Source organism: Herpailurus yagouaroundi, unplaced genomic scaffold (assembly GCF_014898765.1).
Source record: "Herpailurus yagouaroundi ecotype Mexico unplaced genomic scaffold, PumYag 142, whole genome shotgun sequence".
NCBI lineage: Eukaryota > Metazoa > Chordata > Mammalia > Carnivora > Felidae > Herpailurus > Herpailurus yagouaroundi.
Genome location: NW_024412397.1, coordinates 63,151,605 through 63,165,466, shown reverse-complemented (window position 1 = coordinate 63,165,466; position 13,862 = coordinate 63,151,605). Strand labels below are relative to the sequence as shown.

General features: G+C 40.0%; 1 protein-coding gene across 3 annotated transcripts in view; it reads right to left on the bottom strand.

The window, feature by feature from the left end:
* The window catches only part of CEP192 (centrosomal protein 192), a 132,974-nt gene that overhangs the window by 46,924 nt on the left and 72,188 nt on the right, over positions 1-13,862 (bottom strand). For all 3 annotated transcript variants that reach the window (XM_040479475.1, XM_040479477.1, XM_040479476.1), the window contains exons 19-22: positions 9,346-9,514; positions 6,310-7,243; positions 4,964-5,112; positions 3,130-3,360 (exon numbers count right to left, since the gene is read on the bottom strand). In XM_040479475.1, the coding sequence (XP_040335409.1) occupies positions 3,130-3,360; positions 4,964-5,112; positions 6,310-7,243; positions 9,346-9,514 (1,483 nt within the window). The remainder of the gene's footprint in view (positions 1-3,129; positions 3,361-4,963; positions 5,113-6,309; positions 7,244-9,345; positions 9,515-13,862) is intronic.

Below are 13,862 nucleotides of genomic sequence, written 5' to 3'. Positions count from 1 at the left end.
AAAAAAATTTTTTTTTATTTTTTTTTATTTAAAAAAAATTTTTTTTTCAACGTTTATTTATTTTTGGGACAGAGAGAGACAGAGCATGAACGGGGGAGGGGCAGAGAGAGAAGAAGACACAGAATCGGAAACAGGCTCCAGGCTCTGAGCCATCAGCCCAGAGCCTGACGCGGGGCTCGAACTCCCGGACCGCAAGATCGTGACCTGGCTGAAGTCGGACGCTTAACCGACTGCGCCACCCAGGCGCCCCTTAAAAATTTTTTTAAATCAATTAAAAAATTAAAAACCTTGGGGTGCCTGGGTGGCTCAGTCGGTTGAGCGTCCAACTTTGGGTCAGGTCATGATCTCCCGAGTCATGAGTTTGAGCCCTCCATCGGGCTCTGTGCTGACAGCTCAGGGCCTGGAGCCTGCTTCAGATTCTGTGTCTCCCTCTCTCTCTGCCCTCCCCCACTCATGCTCTGTCTCTCTCTGTCTCAAAAATAAATATAAACATTAAAAAAAAAATTAGAAACCTCATGAAGAAAGTAATCAGGGAGACCTAGCAAAAGCTAGCAGAAAAATTAGCACCTGAAGAACTAGAAATAATCTGAAATTAACTATAAAATAAGTACACTTTAAATACAGATAATAGAGTCCATGAAAAAGGTAAAAAGATTCAAGAAATAATGGTGAGCAAAAAAAAAAAAAAAAAAAGTAAAATAGCATGAGCAATCTGTTAAAAAACATTTAATGTTATGGTTTTAAAACCATTTGGGATTAAAATAGTAGTCAAAGATATGACGGAAGGAAAAGATCAACATTAAAATGACTATAGCTTTTTGTGTTGTTTGGGCTCCTGATTAATTTTAGACTTCAGTAACCAATTTGAATAAGAAGGGAACAGAAATGTGTAACTTCCAAACTAATGCAGATGCAAGAGAATTGTAACTTTAACAAGGAACAATTTCACTTAGAAGATAAAATTATCTTGAGTCTAAACACACATAACAGAGCTCAGAATACCCAAGACAAAAATCAATAGAATTATAAGGAGAAACAGACAAATCCACAAAACTTCTCTCAAAGGCAAAAAGACTAAACACACAGAAATGTTAGTAATGATACAGAAGACAGTAACAAAGTAGAGCTAAAGGACATGTAAAAGAATTCTGCACCTAAGAGAAATTAGAGTCATTCTTTTCAAGCACACAAGAAACATTAACATAGATTGAACTCATGCTAAACTACAGAATCTCTTTCCTTCTTCCCCTCCTCAACCCATATTCTGACTCCAACATGGGGCATGCAATGGGGAGAGGCTGCTGGAACATTCCCAAAACATTTGGAAACTATAAATGTACTTTAAAATGCGTAACAATCCAATTTCTCCAAGATCAAAAAGTCTTCCTTGGCCAGACTTACTACATAAATCTTTAATGATATGGATGAAATAGCTAACTGACTATAGTCATTGGTTTTGGTCCACACGAATGTAATACAATGTTTCAGAAACCACATATATTTAGAAATATTGCTATTTCCACTTTCTATTTGAATTGATAGTTCAAACAACTATTACTTGAGCCCTTACTATATGCCAAGCACTATTTTGGAAGTGAACAAAAGACACATGTCCTGGCCCCCACAGAGCTTACACTCTAGTGGGAGCAAAGAGGATCAGACAATAAACAGGTAAATATTTAGTATGACAATGCTAAAAATGCTAAGCAGAAAAGTAAAGTGGGCAAAGGGAGGTGGGCGTGCAGGGATGAGGGAATAGGTGGGGACTGCCATTCCACCAACAGTGAGAGAGTATGCGGTGTGTGGGAGAAGTATTCTAGGCAGAAAACAACTGTACTCAAACCCTGGCAAGATCGTCAACACTGGTGGCTTCTTCATCACTAGAGACACTGTCTAAGCTGTCTTCCAGCATCCATGAAGCTTAGTCTTCATGTGTATCCAAACTGATATCAAAACACTTTTTAAATCCGTATGTGATGTGGTTACTAAAAGTTATTCCAAGCTGAAACACTCATTCATGTAACATAAGCCAGTTATTTTCCCTATACACATATATTCAAGATGTCCCCTACATAACCACTTCCTGTATTCTTTCTTAAAGTGGTATTTAAAAGGTTAATATATAACATCCAACGTTTACATACCACCAGGGAAAATCACTGATCTCATTACATTTCTTAGTCGCTTTTAAAACAAACAACCCAATATGTCTGGTGACCTTTCAGAACATCCCAAACTAACACCCACATCTAGCAAGTAGAGCTGAATTTCCGTAAAACAATAGAAATTATTTTTTTTTTAATTTTTTTAAATTGTTTATTTTTGAGAAAGAGAGACAGAATGTAAGCAGGGGAGGGACAGAGAGAGAGGGAGAGACAGAATCTGAAGCAGGCTCCAGGCTCTGAGCTGTCAGCACAGAGCCTGATGCAGGACTCAAACTTGTGAACCGTGAGATCATGATCTGAGCAGAAGTTGGACACTTAACCAACTGAGCCACCCAGGTGCCCCAGTAATTTTTTTTAATGTTTATTTCTTTTTTAAGTTATTTATTTATATTGAGAGACAGAGACAGCACAAATGGGGAGGGCCAGAGAGACGGGAAGATAGAATCCCAAGCAGGCTCCCCACTGCCAGTGCAGAGCCTGATGCAGGGCTACAACCCACGAAGCCATGAACTCATGACCTGAGCCGAAACCAAGAGTCAAACGCTTCACCGACTGAGCCACCTAGATGCTCCATTAACGTTTATTTTTGAGAGAGAGAGAGAGAGAGAGAGAGAGAGAGTGAGAGAGAGGAAAGAAAGCAGGGGAGGGGCAGAGAGAGAAGGAGACAGAGGATCTGAAGCAGATGATGACAGCAGAGAGCCCAACACAGGGCTTGAACTCACGAACTGAGTGATCATGACCTGAACCAAAGTTGGACACCCAACCACCTGAGTCACCCAGGAGCCCCAACGGAAATAATTTTAAATACTAAAGTAAGAAGCTAATTAATAACTAATGGTAGCTTGAAAGTAACTTTGTGGCATATTTACCCACATATTCATTTCTCCCAAATATTACCTCTTAAGGGTTAAACAGGCTTCATTCAAATGCCAGGCATGACAAAGACTTGCTTACAAGTAGTTACCTCAATCACAGGCGTCTCAGCAACAGCTGTGAGAACGACTCTGCTTGCCAAGGCTTCTGCTTGTGCTATGGTCTCAGCATCTGCTGAAAATGGCCAACAAGCAACACTGAATATACATCTGAAAATCCCAGGATCAGATGGTATGAAAAGTACTTTTATCTCTTCGGTGGCATGAGGTCTTATGATGACTTTATTCTTGAAAACTAAACAAGGATATGCTGAAAGATCCACCTTTAAAAAAAAGTGCCACACGGTTCGTTAAGAAATGGTTTCACATTGAAAATCAAGAATCAGAAATCAACTAGTTTAAGATCCTTTTCTTCTCAAACTACCAAATCTAGAAATTTACCTTTCAAAATATCTAAGCCTTATAACCCATTATCGATAAAATACAATTAGTCAAAATTATGAAGACTTATGAAGATAAGTTGACTGTGTGTCCCCTAGTCTGTTTTAAAGCAAACACAGCTTATCTATACCCTCATTTCCAATGAAAGAGCCCCTGGAAAAGGCAGCACTCTGGTGCCCTGCACATCACCCAGGACTGGTTTTTGTGTGATCAGGGACATTAGACTGACTTCCAAGGTCGTGATCAGGCTACTCAGTCCATGATTATGACTCATTCCAAACCCTCCTTCCTCACTATACATGAGGGCATTCTTTTCTATTCCCACATCCAGAGGCAACACTACTTCCTACATGCCCCTAAAAGGGCCTCCAAGCTTACCTCCCACCCTTAACACTTTCCTGCTATCACATGCTTTCCATCCAACCTCAGGATCAGAGGGGAAAGGCTAGGAAAAGGGAAGAGGGAGACTAGAGACAATCCTTTTTTTTTTTTCAATGTGTATTTATTTTTGAGAGAGAGAGAGAGAGAGAGAGAGAGAGAGAGAGAGAGAACGCACATGAGCAGGGGAGGGGCAGAGAGAGAGCGAAACTCAGAATCAGAAGCAGGCTCCAGGCTCTGAGCTGTCAGCACAGAGCCCAACGCAGGGCTCAAACCCACGAATCATGAGATCATGACCTGAGCCAAAGTCAGACACTTAACTGACTGAGCCACCCAGGCGCCCCTTGACACAATCTTATTTTGCCAGGTAAATCTTACCAGGAGGTAAGAGAGAAAGTAAACTCATCCACCCATGCTCATCTGCAAGTGGCAGTCGCAAAACCAGGACATTCCAAAATAGGAACTGCTGACCGCATTTCCCACCTTTCCTGCTCAATCATGTCTACATCGTCATTGTAATCATGAAAGGAGATTTAGAGTATTGTACTTTACTACCTCTAACTGATCATGTGAGAGACCCTTGCTGTTAAGAGTTAATGTTAAAATTGTATTTCCAGATATTTCAAAAGATCATGTAAAAACATGATCAGATAAATTAGTCAAAAAGATTTCACTTATTGAATGAAGATATAGGTCCCAAGAATAACTTGTTTTTTGATAAATGATAGTAACTTATATTCAATCACATTTAACAAAACCAACAAATAGCAGAAATCCAAGTTTTCGGTGGTTTAAAGAGCACTTAAAGCATATTTACATGGTTTTATGAATAAATAACAATGAAATATAATGATAAATAAACAACTGATAGAAACGGAGAACCACAATCACATTTCACTTCTCAATGCAGTACAAGAAAAGGAGGTGCTAAGAAAAAGACACAATGTTATTCTTTCACATACCATTTCAATGATTCTGTGAAGGCATACAAGGGGGGGCGGGGAGGACAGACTCCCAAGTATAAAAGGAAATACTAGAGAAAGGAGAAATCTAACATTAATCAAAATGCAATTGCTAAGTGACAGGAGAAAGACACAGAAAGCTTACCTTTTCACCATTAACACTAACAGTGAGAACCCCAATGCTGACCTGTAGCCAGCGGTCAGTTGGGTTAAGTACACTAAGGTGGGTCTGGGAAGCAATGCCAACACAGCAAGCATGAGGAAACTTCAACTCCTCAGGTACTCTGACTTTCCCTGGGTAAAGATAGAGGGTAGTCAAATGCAAGTGATATCAAACATCTGATTAAAAGAACAATTCGTTAAATGGAAATTTTTATGTAAGACTACTTATTTACACCTAAGAGCTACAGGATGAAGTGCACTGGGTCTTTAGGAGTCCTTGACATTGTATAAGCCTCAGCCCAGGCCAACAATTTTTGCTTGCTGTATCCACCTCAGGAAGAACAAGTACAACTGATCAAACCCACAATTTACAGCGAATCAACTCTTCAATGTACTGCCTATTAGTAATCTCTTCCTTTTTTCTGCCACAAATATAAGCCACTACCTAACCTAGTAAGAAACAACACAGGGCTCGAACTTTCAAGATTTATACATCTGCTCAGTTTTAATAAGACCAAATCTTTTCACTATCCTTATGCAGTAACTTTGGAATTTCCTTGAGAAGAACAGGGGGGTAGAAAAGACAGCACTCCAGTGGCCGTGTGTATGATGTCAGGGAATGCACAACACCCAACTCTGCTTAGAGTGACCATCTCTAGCAAAAGAATCCAGGAGCAGTTCAGCCACTGCAGACAAAAGTGGAAGGATACTGTCTCTCACCACAACTGTTATCCCCCAAAAGACTTTAAAAAGTGGAAGGAGGGGCACCTGGGTACCTCAGTCAGTTGGGTGTCTGACTTTGGCTCAGGTCATGATCTCGTGGTTTGTGAGTTCAAGCCCCACGTGGGGCTCTGTGCTGACAGTTTAGAGCCTGAAGCCTTCTTCAAATTCTGTGTCTCCCTCTCTCTCTGCCCCTCCCCACTCACACTCACTCCCTCTCTGTCAAAAATAAATAAACATTAAAAAAAATTATTTTTTAAGTGGAAGGAGACTCACTCCTCCAGAGAGCCAATCCTGAACCGGACAGTTCCTTGTTGAAGCAATTACAGAAATCCAAGTGCAGAGCACAAGAAAGACAGGAAGACAAAGACATCAGGAGTTTCACCTGCATTAAGTGTTCATGCTTTTCTAAAGCCATGTTGGAGACCCTTGCACAGAAATATATCATGGTCTGTGCTTTTAATTGAGAACAAAGAATAAAACTTGAGAGAAATTCAGGCCAACCAGTATCTCCCTGAAACAAACTAGTTTTGTGGCCTCGTTTGAGAAAACACAATTTTTCAATAACAGCAAGCGACAATTAGCAGTAACAGAGGAAAAACATCTTACCAAATCCTGATGGCATTCCTGAATCCCATGGTTCAATTCCACAGTTTGTACCAACGGACTGCACGGGAAAAGGTTTTGCCGTACTTAGAAGATTCTGATTTAAGGCATTAGAATATGGGTTATAAAGGGAAGAGGTACCCATCAATCCAGAGCTGGTATTTTGCCCTAGACAAATTCCCATGGCCACAGAGTTCTGAACATGCTCTCCTGCAACAGCAGAATAAGGACAGCTTCCCGAAAATCCACAGACAGTGGCGCTGCCAGCATGGCACTGAGGCAAAACAACATTTCCAGCTGAAGACAGTGTTCCTAAATAGTGCTGGGCAAAGGGAGCCGTGGTAAAAGAATGTTGAGTCAAGAGTGTAGGAAGTGGTGTAGGAAGTGCAGTGGGCACGTTCTGCATCTCAGGAGCAGAGCCACGAGCCATGGTGCTGTGAATAGGGGCACCCTCGTTTCCAGGGGCCATCCGATGAGGAATCTGGCCACTTACTGCACTGCTGGCAGTTAGCGTATCTTCAGAGGATACTCTTTCACTTTCGTTCACAGAAGCCTGACGTGACACAGGGAGGTGTGGCATCGCTGACATGGCTGGGCGGGCAAGACCTGTCTTGCTCAGTAGAGCCAGGCCCATCTGGTCCAATTCAGTGGGGTGAGAGGTCAACCCGACTGCACTGGCTTCCGATAGATCTCCACTCTTGGAGGAAAGATCTTCACTCAACCTAAAGTAAGGTTTTGCATCTTCAGGTTTGCTACTCAGAGAAGTCGTTTCTGCCACATTGCCTGTATCTGAGTCTTTTTGGATAATATACGATAGTACTCCTTTACTTCTACTTTGAAATGAACCTTTTTCTGTCAGTTTTTCCACAGCCTGTTCCTCTGATGGAACTGGACTGGCTTGAATAATTGTGGTACTCAATTCACTGGTGACATCACTCTGTGTGTGACAAATACAATGTTAAATAATCCACAAACCGTTACAAATTCAAATCATGTTGATATAATCTCAAATAAAAAAGACCTACATGACATTAACTCTGAAAAAAAAAAAAAAGGCCAACTTTTTACAGCTGTGAAATGCAAGATTAAAAGTTAGAAAAGTGTACAGTTGTTTCACAGAAATCATTATGAGGAGACTAAAGAGATATATACCAATTACATCTCTGACAAATTTACACAGATAAAGGACCAGAGACAAGTACTTTCGTTAAATTTAAGGGATTGTTTTCCTGGAACTACAATAAGAAGTACAATTAAAATCTAAGTAAATTAATAACACAGGAGTTGGGGTGAGCAAGCTTTCAAGTGATATCGACATGAGTTCAGAAATAATCAATGTAACTCACAGGCTCTCCCACCCCATTGTTTGTCTATACTGCTGTTATGCTTGAAGATGCTAATCTCTTTTTTATTTATTGAGAAAGACAGAGAGAGAGCGTGTGCATGCACAAGCTGGGGAGAGGCAGAGAGAGAGGAAGAGAGAATCCCCAAGCATATTCAGTTCAGCACTGTCAGTGCAGAGCCCAACACAGGGCTCAATCCCATGAACTGCAAGATTACACCCTGAGCTGAAATCAAGAGTCAGACTCTGAACAGACGCCTCCAAGGCACCTCCATGCTGATTTCTATGAGCACTCTTTTCTGATGTCTAAGATTATGTGGTTTTCTTAAATAAGAAGTAACAGCCGCAGTCAATGTTCATATATTCATTTCATGATAATGCATCACCATAGGAGTGACATCTACAGCTCTGCAGGGTCAACCAACTGGAATTTACGTACAAGTTAAGATGCACTTAACCCTCACTGACTATTCTTGGCCCTTGGTTTGGAAATTTTTCTTACACCAAACAGATAGAGACATTAATAAACAAAGACCAGGTTATTTGCCAGATATCATCAACCAATCAAATCAATAAAAATAAATAACAGCCAGTATGTATTCAGTGGTGACTTCTTGGTGCCAAGCCCTGTTTTCACATCACTGTCTCTCCTTACAGATGAAGAAAGAGGAAGCTACAGTCTATCTCAGAAAGTAGCAGAGGAGAGCCCATCTAACTCCATAATTCAGCCTGTATTATACTAAGTACATAAAGACCCAACATTTAACAGCACCATCAAAATGACAGCTTTCAAGGATTTGTCCAACATGACATCATATATATAGTAACTTTAGTGGATATATTTAGTAATGGGTTAGTGGAGGAGGACTGTATTGCAAGCAATAGTTATATTCATTCAGCTCATTAAAAAACTGAGTACTATCATATTCACAAAACACACACACACACACACACACACACACACACACACAGATAATAAAATCTAGTTTCTCCCACATAAATCCCTCAGATCTACCTGCTTCTCTCCTATCGTCACTGCCACTAGCTTAATCCAAGCCCACAGCGTCTCTTGCCTGACTGACTACAGCAGTCTGGTGTCAAATCCTCCTGGTTCTAATGAGCTTTTAAAAAATTAATACAGGTCATGTCGGTGTCCTGCTTAAGAGCCTTCAAACTCCCGAATTTTACATCCAAGACTCTTCATGGTTTGGCCTCTCCCCATCCCCATGTATGACTCACTGCAGCCTTCTATTGTACAACTCCGTATCTTCCCTCATTCGTCTGCTTCCTCCCTGCCAAGTAATTCTGAAAAATATGGTTTCCATACATTATTTTTCCCTCCCATAAACCTTTGTTGAACCATCACCAAGTCCAGTCAGATTTGTAGTTACCTCCTTCTGAATCCCACAGCATACCTAGGTGGATCACAGTGTACTTCATTACAGTATACCTGGTCCCCCACCAGACTAGAAGCTTTTAGAGGGCAGATACTAAAATACTTGTGTACATCTAGTGCCTACTCGACATGAGTAGCTGTTTGATCAAAACACACACACACACACACACACACACACACACACACCCTAAAGGTAAAACAGCAACAGAAATTACATAGGCCTAAATTTCAGTCTGACTCCTACATCAGTAATCCTTTAAAGCATAAGTCTTAATGAAGAAATAACAGAAACGCTGCCCACCTTGCAGTCCTCAAGGCAATGATCTGAGGCTAGAGTGGGACAGGTGCTCTCTTGTTCAGACACATAAGTCAGCCTACTCACACTAGCTTGTGGACACACCAACTGAGACAACTCACTCTCACAGGGAAGCTTCTGATGAGCTGCTGAACCAGAAGACTCTGAAGCACACCTAAAAGGGAGAATATCTCATGATTAGAGTTTTCCACTCCCTTATTTAACATTATCTAGACTGACAAAAAGCCATTTCTGCTTGCCTACAAGTTTGTTAATCTATAGTCTCTGCTCTAGCTGCCATATATAATAACTCAATCATGATTCTTTTTTTTTTTACCTTAATTATCTAAAATTATAAATCATATCCCTATTGAATAAAGTACTTGGTAAACTATTGTAAGAAAAAGGTTGTGGCATTTTCATTAATAAACTTCATATACAGTCACAGAACAATGCTAGTCATTTATTTGATAAACATTTATTGAATACCTGATATAAAGCAAGGAGCAGAGTGTTCAAAAATTCCTGCCCTCAAAGAGTACAGATGAAAAAAAGAATCACATATATAAGTGCAAAGAAATGGTATCAGTCATACACCGCTGAGCGGAATATGAAGTGAAACAACCTTTGGCTGAGCAATTAAGCAATGCATATCAAAAAAAAAGCAATGCATATCATTTTGACTCAGACATTCTACACCTAGGAATTAATCCTAAGGAAAAAAATCAATGCTATTTATAAAGACTTTGTCAAAAGGGTATGTCATCCTTTAATAAAGCAAGAAATCCTAATCATATAGGAGAAATTAGGCTATAGAAATTATGGCACAAACACACAATAAAACACTATGCATCCATTTTAAATCATGCTGTTGAGTACTACCCTTTGACTCAGAAAGATGTTCATTACATTAAAAAAAAAAAAAAGATTAGAGGGATGCTTGGGTGGCTCAGTCAGTTAAGTGTCCAACTCTTTATTTCAGCTCACATCATGATATCATGGTTTGTGAGCTCGAGCCCTGCATGGGACTCTGTGCTGACAGTGTGGAGCCTTCTTGTATTCTCTCTCTCTCTCTCTCTCTCTCTCTCTCTCTCACTCTCTCTCTCTCTCTGTCTCTCCTCTGCTCGCACACTCGTTCATGTGTGCTCTCTCTCAAAATAAATAAATTTTTAAAAACTCATTAAAAAAAGGAAAGGAACAAATATACTTTGGGTGTATTACTTCAAGTAATGACAAGTGAACTGTAAGAATGCATGGAAATAAAGAGAGAAATTTCAGTTGAGATGTCAAACTTCAAAGGAATCCCAAAACTGCTAAGGAGCTAGCCATATGGAGACACAAAGGTGGCTCTGGAATTAGAAGGTCTAAATCAGTCCTATGAACCTGCTGGAAAGTAGGTGGAAGATCAGCTAACAGGAATGCTAATGAACAGCAAAACTTATCAGAAAAAGTACACTCACCAAAAAAATGTTGCCACTGGACAGATGAAAATTTTGACCAATAGTAAACCATGAGTTTAAAAAAAAAAAAAAAAAACAACCACTTAAAGGAATACAAGATGGCAGAAACTAGAGAAAAAGAATTAAAATATTCCACTCAAAAAAAATCACACTCATTTTATCATAATAAAAAAGGATGACTTCAATAAAAGTAAATGTATACAAAATTAGTCTATTTAGGAACAAAAAGCATAATTGATACTAGAGAAAATCAATGATGCAGAGTGTAAACACTTGAGCAGCTACACCATCATACAGAGTGAATGTATAAAAAAATGAAAATTAGGAAAAAGAAAACAGTCATAGATGACCAGAGAAGACAGTGTCCACTAATGGGAAACCAGGGTTCTCAAAAGGAAGGGGGAATAGATGGAACACAATCAACAATCAAAGGTAACAGAAAATAAAACTTGAAGAAAGAAAGAATTATGTATGCAGAGGTTAGCATAACCCAGGAAAATCAACTGAGACTGATATAAGCATTTGAAGTTGAGGAGGGAAAAAAGAGAGAAGGCTGTAGTAGGAACCTAAAACAGAGCTAGAAACAAGGCTGGAACAAAAACACATGTTGTGCAACAGGGGAACAGATACACGGCACGGTCATAGTAATGTGATGGAGTGCTATGCAGCCATGAGCACAAGGAGCTACTGGTACAGGCAACCACAGGATCAATCTCAAAAACATTAAGCGGAGGAAGCTAGACACAGAAAAATGTATGATTCCACTGAAATAAAATGCAAGAACATACAAAACTAAACTATGGTGATATGGAACAGAAAGTGAATGCTAGGGTGGGGCCAGGGAAGGAGGAGGAGAATTGACTTGAAAAAGGTAAAGGATTGTTAATGGGGCGGGGGCGGGGGATGTAAATGTGCTATATCTTTTAGAAGGTGGTATTTTTTTTTTTTTTAATTTTTATTAGAGCGAGCACACAAGTAAGAGAGAGGGGCAGAGGGAGAAAGAGAGAATCCCACGCAGGCACCATGCTCAGCGTGGAATCTGACACCGGGCTTGATCCCACAACGCTGGGATCATGGCCAGAGCAGAAATCAAGAGTTGGACGCTCAACCGACTAAGCCACTCAGGCACCCTGGCGGGTAGGGGGTATTTAAGTAAGTGTACGTAAGTGTCAGAAATCCACTGACCGAAATCTTTATGATCTGTGTATTTTATTACATGTTAATTATACATCAGTAAAAATATAATACAACAACACATACTGTTAAATCCTAAAATTGGGTTAGGAGTGGGCCAAAACTTGGACAATAAGCTTGCTAGTAGGCTAAACCGCACCCAAAATGATTCATGGATTAATTTCATGTCACAGACTGATCGAGAGATCTCAACCAGTATTTACTTTGGTGGCGATGGCAGCAAAATACGTATGCTGAGCAACTCGGCAACACACCATCACTCTCCTTGCATTTTCCCCAGCAATGTTAATTCAGAGCACATTCACCCACTTCTAAATTGGCCTTTTCTCATTAAGGCCTGTTGTTTTGTCCCAGGCTAACAGGTGAGGGTGCAGGTAACTGGCTAGCTTACCCATGTGGCGTAAGCTTACCAATTCCATGATCACTTTAGAAAGGTAAACATGATACCCTCATTCAAAATATCTGAACATATACCAACTTCATGAAAAACTTTAGTATCTCCCTAAGTATATTTCCTACACATAATAGAGAAGTATATTTTTTTAGGAGCACAAGAAAAACTGGGTGGGTCCAGCCAGCATTTTGTGTCTGACCAAGGGTACTATGAAGGAAAAAATGTAAGTCTTTATACTGATAGCTTTCATTAAATGCCTTCACATACAATTTAAAAATATCAAAACCATAGGAAACAAGATGAAACTGGAAAAGTACACAGAGGGAAGAGACATTGCAGAAAACATTGTAAGGAATGCAGAGATCAAACATGTGAAATGCAAACAAGATGAAACAGAAATTAAGAAACAGTCAGATCATGGTGGTGGTGGTGAAGTTCTGTATCTTTCATTGTGGTGGTGATGGTTGTTACATGAATTCATACCTGTGATAAAATGACACTGAATTCTACCCATACCTTCACTGGTGGTGACACCATGCTATAATTATAAAAAATGTAACCACTAGGGGAAACTTGGTGAAGGGGACATGGGAATCCTTCTACACTATCTTTGTAACCTCCTGTGGATCTATAATTTTTCCAAAATAGTAAGTTCTTAAACAAACGATTAAAGAGAAAATAAATGCAGATGTCAAGCAAAATAGATCCCACACAGGAATCTCTAGAGCCCTGGGGGCAGTAAGGTGATGGAGCAGGATCGTACTTTAACAAGTAATTCAAAAAAATTTTCCCTTCCTTAAATGCTTGAATCCACATACTGAATGGTATACTGTGTGATGGGACAAAGTAACCACGAAGAGTCAACACAGAGATAGAGCCTACTAAAATTAAACTAGACTTGAAAGATAAGGCATCTTGGGGCGCCTGGGTGGCGCAGTCGGTTAAGCGTCCGACTTCAGCCAGGTCACGATCTCGCGGTCCGTGAGTTCGAGCCCCGCGTCAGGCTCTGGGCTGACGGCTCAGAGCCTGGAGCCTGTTTCCGATTCTGTGTCTCCCTCTCTCTCTGCCCCTCCCCCGTTCATGCTCTGTCTCTCTCTGTCCCAAAAATAAATAAACGTTTAAAAAAAAAAAAAAAGAAAGAAAGATAAGGCATCTTTGGCATAAGCTTAAAAAAAGATCAAGTCAATTCTGAGACAGAAAGAACTGGGATGACTCAGATTTCCCTCCTACATTCTACAGCGACAGTAAAGCAATCCCTACAAAAATATTAAGGGAGGAAAGCATAAGCCAAAGATTTTAAACAGAGCCACACCATACTTCCATTACAAAAGACACAGGTTTAACTATGGAACATAAAAGAGCCTAGGGAGTATTGTTCCCTCCGTCCTCTGAGCAAATTACCACAGAACATACTTCAGTCAAGAGAGGAAACACCTAATGGCTAAAAATGAATATATTTAAATACAGAATAAAAA